This window comes from Dermacentor silvarum, chromosome 7 (assembly GCF_013339745.2).
Source record: "Dermacentor silvarum isolate Dsil-2018 chromosome 7, BIME_Dsil_1.4, whole genome shotgun sequence".
NCBI classification, from domain to species: Eukaryota; Metazoa; Arthropoda; class Arachnida; order Ixodida; family Ixodidae; genus Dermacentor; species Dermacentor silvarum.
In genome coordinates, this window is record NC_051160.1 from 157,500,433 (window position 1) to 157,516,638 (window position 16,206).

General features: G+C 47.5%; 1 protein-coding gene across 5 annotated transcripts in view; it reads left to right on the forward strand.

Moving 5' to 3' along the window:
- Positions 1–16,206, forward strand: part of LOC119458616 (kinesin light chain) — a 441,510-nt gene that overhangs the window by 385,303 nt on the left and 40,001 nt on the right. For all 5 annotated transcript variants that reach the window (XM_049671311.1, XM_049671310.1, XM_049671309.1 and 2 more), the window contains 2 exons: positions 1,506–1,813; positions 12,220–12,328. In XM_049671311.1, the coding sequence (XP_049527268.1) occupies positions 1,506–1,813; positions 12,220–12,328 (417 nt within the window). The remainder of the gene's footprint in view (positions 1–1,505; positions 1,814–12,219; positions 12,329–16,206) is intronic.

Consider the following 16,206-nt stretch of genomic DNA (forward strand, 5'->3'; position numbering starts at 1 on the left):
TAGCGTTGTCGTGGTGGTGGCTACAGCTGCCAGCGGATCTGCGTGTGAGAGCAGCGGTTCTAGGTGGCGAGATAATCAAAATGGCGGCGGTGGTGGCTTCGATTAATGTCGCTTCAGACCTGCGGTCGTGGCAAAAAGTATGGAAAATCAGATGCAAAAAGTTTGGAAAATCAGACGGCAAAAGAGATTTTGCGTCCGAAAAAAGCTCTTGCTGCGTGTCTCAAAAAATGTCTATAAGAAACTGACTGATTTTTTTAAAGTGTGTAGGTAAGTAAAAAACGTTCTAGCATGCTGGCAGATGCAGGGATCACAGTATGCTGAATCCCTGCAAGAAAGCATGTTTGGCACCTGCACTGCATTATTCTTTTCGCATTTACCTTTAGGCGGTTTTGGTTTCTAAGTGCTGCAAGGTATTAGTGTATAGTTTAAATTGGAAGCTCCTTGCAACTCTGTTATGCAAAGCCGTGTACAGTCGAACCTCGATATAGTGAACCTCGATATAACAAAATTCGCAATGTAACAAACTATTTTTATTTCCCCAGGTTAGTTCTATTGAACAAAACCCGATATAACGAAATTTTCGATATAACGAAGTTTTTCACTGCAAGTACAACTTCGTTATATCGAGGTTTGACTGTATTTAAACATAATTTGTGTTAGTCAGATTTTACCATGCCTGGATTATACAACGTTCTTGTGCGGTCCCAAGAATGTTGTATAATCGGTGTTCCACTGTACCACACTGTTCAGAAGTAAAGCCATCTTCAGGCTCGGGTGTTGCTCCGTGTGTAAGGTAGCACAATGGAAAACTGCTTAGTTTTTCAAGGAAACATAAGTGGAATATAGCAGTTGAAGAGCCGTATACGTTTTGAGCACCTTGGAAGCGAAGACGCATGCACAAAGTGCAAAAAGCCTCGCATGTGCACATCAGGCAGCTATCTACGAAAGATGGCGCAGCTGGAAAGTGCGATGGTAAAAACTGAGGTGCGTCAGAAAACACATTTTTCGTCATGCCAATGGTTAATTTCACGAGTTTCTGCCAAAACATCAACTGTGATTGCAACTGAAGAGGATATGTTTATGTACACCACATCGGTACCACACGGAGATACCACAGTGTGGCTGCGACTGATGAGGTGTGTGTGGACGAAAAAGGGGGCTGCGGCCCGTACACGTGTAATCTATTTCCTGGAATATTTAAGCCCAAATTTATGGGTGAGGCCTTACACAAGAATATGTGGTGTTGTCATCAGGTGTGGCATCACGGCAACGAGAATATTATTGTCAGATGAAACTTCCTGGCATCAGGGAAGCACAATGCCATGAAACTACGTCTCGTGACAAGATTTACATGTTGTCTCGGATTGCAAATATCGCTTCTGATTGTTTAATTTTGGTGCGGGTTTACATGAGCAAGGATGCAGTATTGTTGTCTATGTTCTGTCACGTTCGTAGTCTCCCACTCAAGGCACCTTTTTCTTTGCTTGTTTGCACGATGTACGCAGGTTGAGCGCTACTACCAACGGGCATTGGACATCTATGAACGGACGCTGGGCCCCGACGACCCAAATGTGGCGAAGACCAAGAACAACCTGGCGTCGGCGTACCTCAAGCAGGGCAAGTACAAGGAGGCCGAGCTCCTGTACAAGCAGGTGCTGACACGAGCACACGAGCGGGAGTTTGGCTGCGTGTCAGGTGACAACAAGCCCATCTGGCAGCTGGCTGAAGAACGGGAGGAGAACAAGAGCCAACGCCGAGACAATGCCCCCTACGGCGAGTACGGTGGATGGCACAAGGCGGCCAAGGTCGACAGGTACGGCTGGGGATGGGCTTTTCCCTGTTTTATATGTATGGCTGGATGGAGGCACATTTTAAGGGGCTCTTTGCATTGTGGTGGTCACAGGTTTCAGCCTGCATGAAATGTGAGCCACATTTCCTTCGTTACTGTCACTGTTGTCCGCCAGTCCTCATGCCTTTTCTTGCTGATGTGCATTGTTTGCACATGGATAACCCTGTGCTGGCTTTAAATCTCGATGCTTCTTCTCATTGGGATCTCATTGCTTCTGTCATTTACCTGGGGTGAAGGAAATTACACGTTATTAAACATGTCATGTTGTTATCCTTGCATGCATACAGCAGCAGCAAATATCAGTCACCAGCGCCACCTCGTAGTATGGTGCAAAAGTTCAGACATGCCATGAAAAGAAAGCACTCGTGCGCGCAATTCGTGCACACGACAACTGCATGCCTTCAGAACTGCATGGTTGCCATCCATGACTGCATCAACAGCGACCACGGTTTCGACCACAGCACTTGTTGCGAATGGTAGTATCATTATGACTTGGTGCACACGTTGACCAGATGCCTTTAGCGCTGCGTGGTAGCCGTCCGTGATCGCGTCAATACTGGCCACGGTTTCATCTGCAATGATTATGGTAACAGTAGTTTCGTTTTGACTCGGGTGCAATGGCTATGTGTGCGATGTCACAAACGCGGCAAAAGCTGTCGAGCATGAACAGTGCTGGCTACATAGCGATGGATGGACAATCTGTTGGCGAGCAACATCCTGGCGAAAAAATATTGGGATGTGTGTGCGGTAGTGAAAAATGTGTCTCGAATGAAGCCATGCTTGTGGCCGCGCTGTAAAGGAAGTCAACACGGCGAAAGCTGTTGAGCATGAACAGTGCCGGCTACATAGCAATGGATGGACGATCTGTTGGCGAGCAGCTTCCTGGCGAAAAAATAATTGGTATGGGTGTGGGGTAGTGAGAAATGTGTCTCGAATGAAGCCAGTGCTTGTGGCCGCGCTGTAAAGGAAGTCAACACGGCGAAAGCTGTTGAGCATGAACAGTGCCTGGCTACATAGCAATGGATGGACGATCTGTTGGCGAGCAGCTTTCTGGCGAAAAAATAATTGGTATGGGTGTGGGGTAGTGAGAAACGTGTCTCGCATGAAGACATGCTTGTGGCCGCGCTGTAAAGGAAGTCAACACGGTGAAAGCTGTTGAGCATGAACAGTGCTGGCTACATAGTGAAGAATGGACGATCTGTTGGCGAGCAGCATCCTGGTGAAAAAATAATTGGGATGTGTGTGCGGTAGTGAAAAATGTGTCTCGAATGAAGACGTGCTTGTGGCCGCGCTGTAAAGGAAGTCAACACGTCGAAAGCTGTTGAGCATGAACAGTGCTGGCTACATAGTGAAGAATGGACGATCTGTTGGGAAGCAGCATCCTGGTGAAAAAATAATTGGGATGTGTGTGCGGTAGTGAAAAATGTGTCTCGAATGAAGACGTGCTTGTGGCCGCGCTGTAAAGGAAGTCAACACGGCGAAAGCTGTTGAGCATGAACAGTGCTGGCTACATAGCTGAAGAATGGACGATCTGTTGGCGAGCAGCATTCCTGGTGAAAAAATAATTGGGATGTGTGTGCGGTAGTGAAAAATGTGTCTCGAATGAAGACGTGCTTGTGGCCGCGCTGTAAAGGAAGTCAACACGTCGAAAGCTGTTGAGCATGAACAGTGCTGGCTACATAGTGAAGAATGGACGATCTGTTGGCGAGCAGCATCCTGGTGAAAAAATAATTGGGATGTGTGTGCGGTAGTGAAAAATGTGTCTCGAATGAAGACGTGCTTGTGGCCGCGCTGTAAAGGAAGTCAACACGTCGAAAGCTGTTGAGCATGAACAGTGCTGGCTACATAGTGAAGAATGGACGATCTGTTGGCGAGCAGCATCCTGGTGAAAAAATAATTGGGATGTGTGTGCGGTAGTGAAAAATGTGTCTCGAATGAAGACGTGCTTGTGGCCGCGCTGTAAAGGAAGTCAACACGTCGAAAGCTGTTGAGCATGAACAGTGCTGGCTACATAGTGAAGAATGGACGATCTGTTGGCGAGCAGCATCCTGGTGAAAAAATAATTGGGATGTGTGTGCGGTAGTGAAAAATGTGTCTCGAATGAAGACGTGCTTGTGGCCGCGCTGTAAAGGAAGTCAACACGTCGAAAGCTGTTGAGCATGAACAGTGCTGGCTACATAGTGAAGAATGGACGATCTGTTGGCGAGCAGCATCCTGGTGAAAAAATAATTGGGATGTGTGTGCGGTAGTGAAAAATGTGTCTCGAATGAAGACGTGCTTGTGGCCGCGCTGTAAAGGAAGTCAACACGTCGAAAGCTGTTGAGCATGAACAGTGCTGGCTACATAGTGAAGAATGGACGATCTGTTGGCAGAGCAGCATCCTGGTGAAAAAATAATTGGGATGTGTGTGCGGTAGTGAAAAATGTGTCTCGAATGAAGACGTGCTTGTGGCCGCGCTGTAAAGGAAGTCAACACGTCGAAAGCTGTTGAGCATGAACAGTGCTGGCTACATAGTGAAGAATGGACGATCTGTTGGTGAGCAGCATCCTGGTGAAAAAATAATTGGGATGTGTGTGCGGTAGTGAAAAATGTGTCTCGAATGAAGACATGCTTGTGGCCGCGCTGTAAAGGAAGTCAACACGGCGAAAGCTGTTGAGCATGAACAGTGCCGGCTACATAGCAATGGATGGACGATCTGTTGGCGAGCAGCTTTCTGGTGAAAAAATAATTGGGATGTGTGTGCGGTAGTGAAAAATGTGTCTCGAATGAAGACGTGCTTGTGGCCGCGCTGTAAAGGAAGTCAACACGGCGAAAGCTGTTGAGCATGAACAGTGCTGGCTACATAGTGAAGAATGGACGATCTGTTGGTGAGCAGGATCCTGGTGAAAAAATAATTGGGATGTGTGTGCGGTAGTGAAAAATGTGTCTCGAATGAAGACGTGCTTGTGGCCGCGCTGTAAAGGAAGTCAACACGGCGAAAGCTGTTGAGCATGAACAGTGCTGGCTACATAGCGATGGATGGACGATCTGTTGGCGAGCAGCTTTCTGGCGAAAAAATAATTGGTATGGGTGTGGGGTAGTGAGAAATGTGTCTCGAATGAAGACGTGCTTGTGGCCGCGCTGTAAAGGAAGTCAACACGGCGAAAGCTGTTGAGCATGAACAGTGCTGGCTACATAGTGAAGAATGGACGATCTGTTGGCGAGCAGCATCCTGGTGAAAAAATAATTGGGATGTGTGTGCGGTAGTGAAAAATGTGTCTCGAATGAAGACGTGCTTGTGGCCGCGGTGTAAAGGAAGTCAACACGGCGAAAGCTGTTGAGCATGAACGGTGCCGGCTACATAGCGATGGATGGACGATCTGTTGGCGAGCAGCTTTCTGGCAAAAAAAAAAAAAATCACAGCATATCCACGGGGTGAATGATGATGAGTGGGCGAAGCTCCGGAGGGAATCATCGGATCTCCCGCTTAAGGGGACGCTAGCACAAACGCGTTAGAAACGTGCAGTACTCTCTAGTAAGGGGGAGCGGCCACAGCATCTTACGCAGCTATTTACACATGCCGGAACGTGCACCGTGTTTGCCGACGCCATCACATGACTGCTGAGAGAGTATACCCCCCGTATTCATAAACGCTCCTCGACTTGAACCTGACTTGCCAGCGCTTTGGGCAGCGCGTTCGAAACGCGTTGAAGGTAAGGCGGAGAGGCCACAGCGTCTTACACCAGCTTCTTACACGGGCCGTAACGCGCTAGCACAAACGCGTTAGAAACGCTCTAGAAACGCGGCCTTTCATTAATGTTGGGTATTTATTGCCATCGTGGTGCGTGTGTCTATGTCCGCTTCGTGGCGTAGTGGGCTAACGCCGCGCGCTCGGAAGCGAGGGGTCCCTGGTTCGATTCCGCGCTACGGACACAACTTCGGAATTTTTTTTCTCATTTTTCTCAGACTGGTTACACACTACTACTACGACGACGGGGACGGAACGGGTGCCGCTATAAGGAGCTTCGCCCCTAAAAATAATTGGTATGGGTGTGGGGTAGTAAGAAATGTGTCTCGCATGAAGACATGCTTGTGGCCGCGCTGTAAAGGAAGTCAACACGGCGAAAGCTGTTGAGCATGAACGGTGCCGGCTACATAGCGATGGATGGACGATCTGTTGGCGAGCAGCTTTCTGGTGAAAAAATAATTGGTATGGGTGTGGGGTAGTGAGAAATGTGTCTCGCATGAAGACATGCTTGTGGCTGCGCTGTGACGGAAGTCAACACGGCGAAGCAACGTTGTCGGTGCTTTGTCTAGGGATGGGTGAATATTCGGTGTTGTCAAATATTCGATCGAATTATTCTCTATTCGTTATTGACTTCGATTCGAATTCAGGTGTTTGATATTTTTTAATTATTCGGCACTCCCGAATAGGCAGCCGGAGTCACGGACGGCTGGTACAAGAACACATCTCAGAGGCTATACGTTTTTGCTTTAAAGAGCCGGAAATGTGCGACACAAAAGAGCAGAAATGGCGCTAGCGTCTAACCGAAACGAAGCGGCGGAGTCCGCATTGCCATAGTCATCTGCGGAAATTGTACGTGAATGAGAGCAACGATGGAACGCTTTGTGCCAATTTGTGCCTGTATTGCGTTTACCGTCGCGCATAACGTGTGGGCCACGGAATTTCATAGTTGCCATCCATGATCGCGTCGATAACGGCCGCGGTTTTTCCACAGTGGTTGCGGCAAAAAAGTAGTTTCGTTTTGACTCGATACGCATGTAGGTCGCATGCCTAAAAAGCTGCGTAGTCACCATCCATGATCGCATAGATAGCGACCCCGATTTCGTCTGCAGTTGTAGCGAACGATAGTTTCGTTCTGACTCGGTGCGTGCGTCGGCCGCTGCCTTAAGCACTGCAATGTCGCCGTTCATAATCGCGTATATAGCGGCCATGGTTTCCTCTGCAGCAGTTGCGACAAACTGTTGTTTTGGTTTGACTCGGTGCAAAGCTGTCGAGGATGAAGAGCACCGGCTACATCGTGATGGACGTGCGATTGGTTGGCGATCAGCGTACTGCCGAAAAAATAATCTGGATGTGCGCATGGGTAGTGCAAAGCGTGTTGCAAAGGATGGGGTGCGCCCAGTCGCGAGGCCTCGATCGCCGCTGCGAGAGCCAATGAGTCACGAGATGACGCGAATGGCAGCTTCCGCACTTCCGCACTGCTTTTGTGCAAAATAGCAAAAGGATTTTTCATTGGCGCACCGACAGGGGGGGGTTCGGGGGTTGTAACCCCCCCCCCCTGAAGCCGAGTTAACCCCCCTTTTGTTTACCCACTTTTCTTTCTTTGTGCCTTTGAGTACTGCAACTAAGATGTACGACGCGCCATCGTCTGCACACTCGCAAACTTGCGCAAAAAGCGCATTTTTTCGACAATTTCCCATGAAGAAATGGAAATTAGTGCTGTTTAGATGGTATTGGCAAACTGTCAACCCCCCCCCCCCCCCCCACTTGCAGAGATCCTGAGTGTGCTACTGGGATTTTTGCTCAGCCATTCCACTAATAAAAGTGTGTTGACGTAATAAGCATTTGCTTATTGTTTTCTGGATACCCTGATAATTCGGCATGCGTTTAATTCGGACATCTTTTTTTCGGTTCCGGGAAATTCTAATTATCTAGGTTTTACTGTAATATGTGATATATACTATTCGAACTATTCGATTCAAAATTATTCGACCAAATCACTATTCGCTTCGAATTCGCTTCGAACCTCAAATTCACTATTCGCCCATCCCTAGTTTTGTCTCATGACATTTCTTTGTGGGCTGTCTTTCTCAAAATTCCGAGGAATAACTTTGTCAAAAATGTGAGACAAGGTATGAGCAACTTTAGTGATAGAACGGTGTGGCAGTATAACCTGCATATACTGCAGGTTATATAGCAAGGTTTAGGTATATTTAGGCATATACCTAAATATAATTTTTTTCTAACAGACAATGCCGCCGGCGCCAATGCAGACGCCAACATTGGATTTTCTATGACACGGGGTCCTTAACGCTATTGCATTAAGAAGTATAGAGAAAGTAACAAACTTTTACACGTTGCTGCTTTGCACATGCGGCATAGTTTTGCACACGCGGCAAAGTTTGCTGGCCTCCTTGATCACACAGCGGAACCATGTGAGAGCGGTGGATCAGCCTAGATCAGTTGCATATTCGGCACACCATACCTGTTCTCATGACGTGCCATGTTGTGTCTCACGTGCAGCTCAGCCACAATGCATGTGTCGCATCGTGCAAGCTGTTCTGTTGTGCCATGTTGCTGTTTTGCCATTTTTAACAAGTCAAGTGGAAAGCGAAAGCAAAAAGGCCGTCACATTGGAACAGAAGGCAACCATTATAAATGCTATTGCTCGGATGCTAAGAAGTTGCATGTTGCACATACCGAAGGTCTTTTCATAGATTTATTAAAATTTCATTGTACACGCGGCCGTGGAGCAGTTCTGCGGGCCACAAAGCTGTCTTGTTGTTCCCACGTTTACAGTCGCAGTAAAGGGCAATAATGGACATAATGGAGTAATTTCTAGGGGTGTGTGAATACCAAACAAAGATTTGGAATCTAATATCGAATCGAACCAAGAAAACAAATACCAAATAGCAAATCAATATTGTATATTAAAAATTTAGCGCGAAGCTTTATGCTTCCAAATTTTGTGCAAAAGAACACTGCGCTGCACATGCTAAGGGGCTACTCGCATTGCGTAGCAAGAATGTTGCTAGCTATCGGTAACTTAGGTACCTAGGAATCGAGGTGTATAGTATGGTCTACTCTTATTAATTAAAGGAAACATAAATTAGTAAGCCAGCACTGATAACAGCTAAGCGTGTGTACGAAGGTCTGGCAAATATTTTTGATCAATAGAATGTCTGTTTAATAGAATCGAGTGCTTTTTTCCCTCTGAAGCTGAAGAAATAGATTGCTTTCAGTTTTGTTCCAGGAAACAGAAGGGTCTTTTCGTCTTTGTGGCATTATGGCAAGTCGTTTCTGTGGGTTATCGTCAGCTCCGTAAGGCCAACCTGGGCAACAGACAAAAGCGGGGACTGCTCATCATGCGACTCGGCACTGCTCTGCACTGTCATTGGCGCCGCACAGGCTGAATGCAGTCGGTGCTGGCAATAAAGAGCAGGTGCCTTTTCACTTTTCAATTGCGGCGTCGTTTGCTGCCTGTCGCGCGCGCTCAAATTGGGAGGCCCACCGCAAGTTTGCGCAAAGCGACACACGCTCTTCCTTCCTTGCATCCATCTGCTGTCCCGTGTAAATGGGTCTGCAGTCAGGGGTCAGTGCACTATCCACATGACATTTTCGAGCCTGCCATGTAAATCTGAAGCTAGTCTTGTAACGTGTCACTCGAAGCTACGAAATGAGACCGATGTGCGCCACGAATGGCATTTGGAACGAGGGACCCCCATATGGGGGGGGGATCTTTCGCAAAGATGGCGGCCGTGAACAACGGTCACCCCGTACTCTGGTTTTTGTTGGTGAGCCTGGTATGTTGGCTATCTGAGTGTCGTACTACCGCTGCTAATAAGACATGCATTGATTCGGTATGAAAACTCAACTTTAGTCACCGACACCCTACAATGTAGCTCCGATTAGTCCTGACGTGCTGTAAAATGTGGCTGTGATAAAAATTTGCCAAAATTTCTGCAACGGTCTGCAAGCCATAGCGGATAGCTTGTTACTACAGTAAAAGCTCGATGATACGATCACGGCTAATACGAATTTCCGGATGATACGAATTTTTCTGTGGTCCCGGTCGAGCCCCATTACTTTGCAACGTGCTAGAGAACGGTTGTTACGAATCGATTTTCGGCCTGCGTCGGTTGATACGAATAAACGCCGCCCCACTGACGACCGCGAAAGAGAACAGCGCGCAGTCACGCGCTTTCTCCCGTTATCTTTTGGTGCGGAGGCGCGGACGCGGCGCCGGACAGCGCGGACTCCGCGACTGGCCGCGAAGAGTTTGAAGCGGTGGCGCTTTTGTACTTTTCCTCCTTTTCGGCGGCCGCCCATCGGACGGAGTGGCTGCTGTGCTTCGGGCCGCGTTCTTTGTGTTTGCGCCATTTTACCTAGTAGCAGCGAGCTATGTCTACCGAGATAGGATTGTTTACCGAGATAGGACATTAGAGACTTTTTCTTCAAGAAATAAATGCTTTTTACGTACATGTGCCTGAGTGAGTTCACCTCTGACTCTTTAATTTAGCTACAGTCGAATCTCGTTAATTCGAACACGCTTATTTCGAACATACCGCGCACCGACAATGCTCTCAGCAGCGCGCCAAATCACGCGGCGGCGCCTCCGACCGGCATTGCTCCGACACCGCCATAGAGCAAAAGCTCAGGAGAGACCCCTCAATGCCGCGCGCGAAGGAACGGGGGAAAAAAAATAAAAAAGAACCCGCGGCGGAAATTTCACCCTCTCTCAAATTGCAAGGTCGCCGTTTCTGCATCGCGCCGGAACAAGCGTGTACGTGCCGACTAGAGTGTTCTAGACAACCGTATTCTAGCACACACTAGTGCCGACGTCTCAGCCGCGCGGATAAAATGGCAGTGAACCCTTCTCCTCTATTTTCTAGTCACATGTTGACCTCGCATGCTGCGGCAGCAGCGCAGAGGGAAGCAGCGGCGGAGGCGCAGTCGGGCCAACGAAACTGCTCACGCCCGCAAACGCTCGCTTCCCGATAACGGCAGAAAACGAAACTTCAGGGAGCGGCTAAAATAAGCTGGCGCCAGCGCGGCGGCGGGCGCGCACGGAGTCGAAGTTGAGAGAGCTACGAGGGAGTTGAGAGGGAGGGCGAGGGGAGCCACCGAAGCGGCGGAGTTGACGCGGCCAAATCAGCTTCCATGCCGCCCTCCTCCCTCACCTTCGACGGTCTCCGCGCGCACCCGTGTGCCGGCGCCGCCCGCTCCCTGAAGCTTCGTTTTCTGCCGTTATCGGGAAGCGACCGTTAGCCGGCGTGGGCAGTTTCGTGGCCCGCGCTTGCTTTGCGCTTGCGTGCCGCGATATTTCACGACTCGCACCGTTTGTGCATTGTGCTATGGTGCACGAATACTTCAAAAATACGTCCTTTTAATTCGAACAAATTTTCGGGCCCCTTCGAGTTCGAATTATCGAGATTCGACTGTAGTTTTAATTGTGTTTTGATAATACGAATTTCGGCTAATACGAATATTTTTCGTGACCCCGTGAGATTCGTATCATCGAGCTTTCACTGTATTGTGTTTCTGCGTGTGGCTCATCAGGGATCGGTCACGAGATCACACGTAAGGCTGAGGGTAAGATTGACTACCATTGAAACGGCATTCGGGTCTGTGGGCGACCAGCCAGCAACTACCACAAGCACGCTTACCAAATTCATCTGTCTGCTTTAAGCAAACAGGGCAGAAAGCTCCGAACTGTGCAAATTTGCATGTGCGAACACTGAACATGCGTGTATCCGATACGATCTGCATGCAATTCAGTGGCTAATCGGTCTTATGTTTGTACATGCTTTCGTGCTTTCCGTATGCGCTGCTTTTGTTGTTCCCTCTGTCCACATCATGTTAATCGTTTCGATTGGTGCCGTCGGTTTGATTGACCCAATTGAACCTTGTACTGTAATAGATTGTGCGCTGTGGGAATGCTGCACACATCAGTGCCCTCACCATGGCCGAATCTCTCACTGAATATTGGAAGGTTGGATAGTAAATATTCGATTCACGAATTGGAATTTTTTAATGTTAACTGTTGCATTCGAAATCGAATATTCGGGTGTTCGTACACCACTCGTAATTCCGGCTCCCCATTCGAATTCATTATGACGAGGTTTGGAGTGTATTTGCAAATCTATTTGTGAAGACTTTCACTGTACCTATGGGGCTCGGCAGCCGCAGCTTCTGCGGTAACCTAATTTGATTCAGAAATCAAACAGTCCTAAATGGTGGATGTGATCCACCAGATGTGATCCACTAGATCAATTCCTTCAATCCCGTCAAGGTGATCAATTTAAAGCAAGTTGACATGATTGACTTTGATTACAAGGGGCTTTATTTTGAACTGGTTTGAATGAACTCATTATTTGTGTCATATTCGTTGCGAAGCCAGAGAGCACTATTCACACATGCCTAGTCATGTTGTACCACACTAAAATCCTTTTTGTTTTTGTGTCTTTGATGATTTGACATTTTGTTTGTTGAGGAAGTACCCTTTCAGATTGAAATTAATATGGGTCCGCTTTATTCTGGAAAGAACATAGCAGTAATAGTAGCATTCTAGTCAAACTTTTTCGTGTGTCGCAGTTCTCTCTTTTGCCCTGGCAAAGTGTGAACGTGTCTTGTCTCTTGTATGCAGCCCGACGGTGGCTACCACACTGAAGAACCTGGGCGCCCTCTATCGACGACAGGGAAAGTACGAGGCAGCTGAGACACTGGAGGACTGTGCCCTTAGGGCGCGCAAGGAGGTGGGCTATGTTTGTTCGTTAAAACGTACAGCTGCAGACACGTTTTGCAGGTGTTTTAGAATGTTTTGCTTGCTTTGGGCTGCCCTACTCTGAGTTGTTTCAATCAGGTGATGTGTATTGCATATAAATGGTGCCCTGTTGGAGTAACAAAATGGAGTGCAAGCAAGGAAAATCTTGAGATTCGCGTTACAATTGTGTAATTACGGTAGTTTGCTGCTGCGGGCTAGGTAACTGGAGGCCACTGGGACAGGAGTGTTCCTGCAGTAGACCTCTATAGGATGATGATAATAGTGTGCACTGTTGTTTGTAACTGAACTGATGCACCAATTCCTTGCTGCTTCAGTCATTTGGTGTGTGTTTCTTTGGACACCAATATTAGGGTAGGAGCAGTGGTGGCCAGTGTGTCTGAGCGTAACGAAAATGAAAAAAAAAAGCAGTATTTTTTAGCTGAACGAAAACGTAATCGAAACGTCATTTATTATTTTGTTCCAGAGTGAAACCGAAATATTTTTGATCGGTTTTCGGTTCAGGGGGAAAGAAGGCAATCCGCGACAACCGACGTCAGGCAACGTCAGAATTAGTGCGTATCTCAGGAGTCCGCATAAGCGTGTATGTCAGGCACCAATAGTGCGAGTGATAGCCGGTCAAGCGCTCCACTTATCTAAGCCTGCCACTGCATAGCAAAACCTAGGGCTTCGGTGCTGAAGAGCTCATCGTTTCGTTTTCTACGGGTGCAATGCTTTGTTACCGAAGCCTTATCGTTCGTTTATGTTTGTTTAAGTTTGTTTTATCAGAACAGTGGTCTCCCATTTCGGTGAGTACGCTCGACGACGTGTTGCTTCCGACATCATGCTCAGTGCCTTGATTTATTTGAGGACATGTACAGTAAAATATCGGTGATACTCATGCCTGATATGAACTTCGGGATGGTACAAATTTGTGAAAAAGTCCCAGCCCACGTCCATTAGCTTACAATGTGCTAAATTTCTAATGTTGCAAACCGCTTTTTGCGCGGTAGCGGATGATACGAACAGTTGAGCGGGCGCCAGCCAGGTAGCACCAGGCACTGGCTGGTGTCTGGCTGGCAGAGTGGCTGTGCCAATGCGGTGTTTGCATTCCTGTTGCCAGGGCAACCTACGGCGCTCCACATGACCCCCCCCCCCCCCCCCAAATAAAAAAAAATTTTTCATTTTGCATGATCAGGCAACTTGTTAGCTGGTTTCAAACACTTGTTACTTTTTCAAAAGCCAGCAATCACACATGGTCTAGTCTTGCCGGATCAGCAAGATGGCTGGCATTCACTTTCATGGGTAGCCTTATATCTGTATTCCACACCTTTCGTCACTTCCGGCGGCCGAGGACAATTCGAAACTATTGTACCTTTGCACCCGTCAGATCACACGATACAAAGTAGTTTTGCCGCCGCCAGGAAAAGTAAACAGATTCTCTTATCTTCTACAAATCATGTCCTAATCACCATCAGGTGGCAGCTAGGATGCAGTAGTGACAGAAACTCGAGATAACCAGGCAGATCTTCAAATGCCGGCCTCGGAACGCGTGAATTGTGCAAGCGCGTATGCTTATAACTAATAGACGAGATAATGAAGATATTTTCATGTCGGCATGACTTTGTTATAGTGAAGTTTGACTGTACGAGGTGTAATGAATGTTACCCTGTATTTATACTACAGTCGAACCTTGTTCCTCCATTATAGGAAAAAACGCGAGAAGTAACGTACTAACTGGTAAAACGTATGATCCAAAGTCAATAAATAGTTTGGTAGAGTCAGCTGTAGTTGGACATCTACGTAATGCGAAGCATTGCGCGAATCGTGCATGGCACGAATCGTTGCGCCATGAGATGACCACGCGTGTCAAGCTGGATGGGCCCCAGCGGCCCAAAACGTGTGTTCTCGTTCTTGTGGCTTTGGCAAGCTTTACGTTTGCGCTCCTCGAAATTGGCCTGTCTGCAGCTTCTTCAGGGGGGGCATTTTGGCAGGAAGGTTTAAAAGAGGCATCGTTGTGATACGAGACACTGACAAACTTTCGGTCGTTGGGCCTGATTAACCCGAGACGCACTTTGTTGTTTTCCTATTGTGGGCTAACGGAAACCAAAGTGAAATCAAACTGATTGCCGGAATACGCTGCTGCCAGAGCGAAACACAATGCTCACTTCGCCCCATCTGCAACAGGGAATGGCGACGTGCTTGGGTTATCGCCTATTAAAAGCATGCAGTGCGCTTCCAACGGCATTCTTATCGCAGTAGGTTTAGCGGTGACAGCTGTGAATGCAGCATGCGACAACTGGTGAGGAGATTTGATATACCGGAAGAGAAAACTGAGTGTATGCCAGGTGACACCGGTGGGCACCTATTTATCTTAATCGCGATCGCTAGAGGCCGGATCTTTAGGCAGTAAAAAAGAGCGTTTTAGGCGCCAAAAATAGGCAGGAAAAACAACGTTTGAGGCCTCCCAACGTCGTAAATATAGGCACAATAAATTTTTACATAAATGAGTATAATTTCAAACGAAAACGTGCGCGACCGGTATCTGTGACACGAAAACAAGAAATAATATTGTTTATGATGGCACAAATGCACCAACAGTTGAACATAGCCGTGCAATTCCCCCATAAAACTGCTGGACTAATGGCGATCAATTGGCTTAATTCAACAAGCACACTGCTCATATTCATGTTCAATGGCCACTGTACTCGAGCGTCTCATTTAGTAAAACAGGCATGAAAAAGAATGCTTAAAAGCTGGGACTACTGGTTAAAAAAAAGCGCTACTTTATGTCTGCCTTACGAAATTATAAATGCAAGATAGACTACAATTTATTAAGACATTAACATGTTCTTACAGTAGGACTCTTAGGTACAACTCTGGCAATTTTCTATACACATTTTTTTTTTATATACCCATTTCGGTGAGTACGCTCGATGACGTGTTGCTTCCGACATCATGCTCAGTGCCTTGATTTATTTGAGGACATGTACAGTAAAATATTGGTGATACTCACGCCTGATATGAACTTCGGGATGGTACAAATTTGTGAAAAAGTCCCAGCCCACGTCCATTAGCTTACAATGTGCTAAATTTCTAATGTTGCAAACCGCTTTTTGCGCGGTAGCGGATGATACGAACAGTTGAGCGGGCGCCAGCCAGGTAGCGAATCGTGCATGGCACAAATCGTTGCGCCATGAGATGACCACGCGTGTCAAGCTGGATGGGCCCCAGCGGCCCAAAACGTGTGTTGTCGTTCTTGTGGCTTTGGCAAGCTTTACGTTTGCGCTCCGATTTGTACACACAACACGCCCCAACACTGCCAAATACACTTGCGCTCATTGAAGTGCACATGTTCGAAGAAATCTATTTGGAGAGCACGCGGAACGTAGCCTAAGAATCACTGTGAAGATTGTGGAAACAATAGCAAACTACCACCATCTCCAGATTTTTGGATTCAAAATTGTGCCTCTTGTCACTTGGCATCTTGTACGCTGAGAAGGAACGCTCAATGGCGGTGAATACCTTACAAAGTAAATTACAAACAAAACAATGCGCATCACATTTTTCTTTCTTCGTTTGCTCTTCACTCTCCTTTACCTTGACGGCCCTCCGCGGTTTCGCATTCGCCAACCGCTCGCGCCATGTCAGCGCGGCGGCGTATACTGGCCGGCGCGTCCCATTTCACAGCTGCTAGCGGTTGTTTTCCTCGAGTTGGTTGAACTAGAGGACTAGGTTGAACCCCATAGAGTTCCGAACAATGTTGCCCGGCAACATGAACAACGATCTCTAACTGCACTCGAAAGTGAAGCTTGAGGCTAAATTGTGTTCATACAGGCGCCGATATTTAAAATAGGCATTTATAGGCATTTA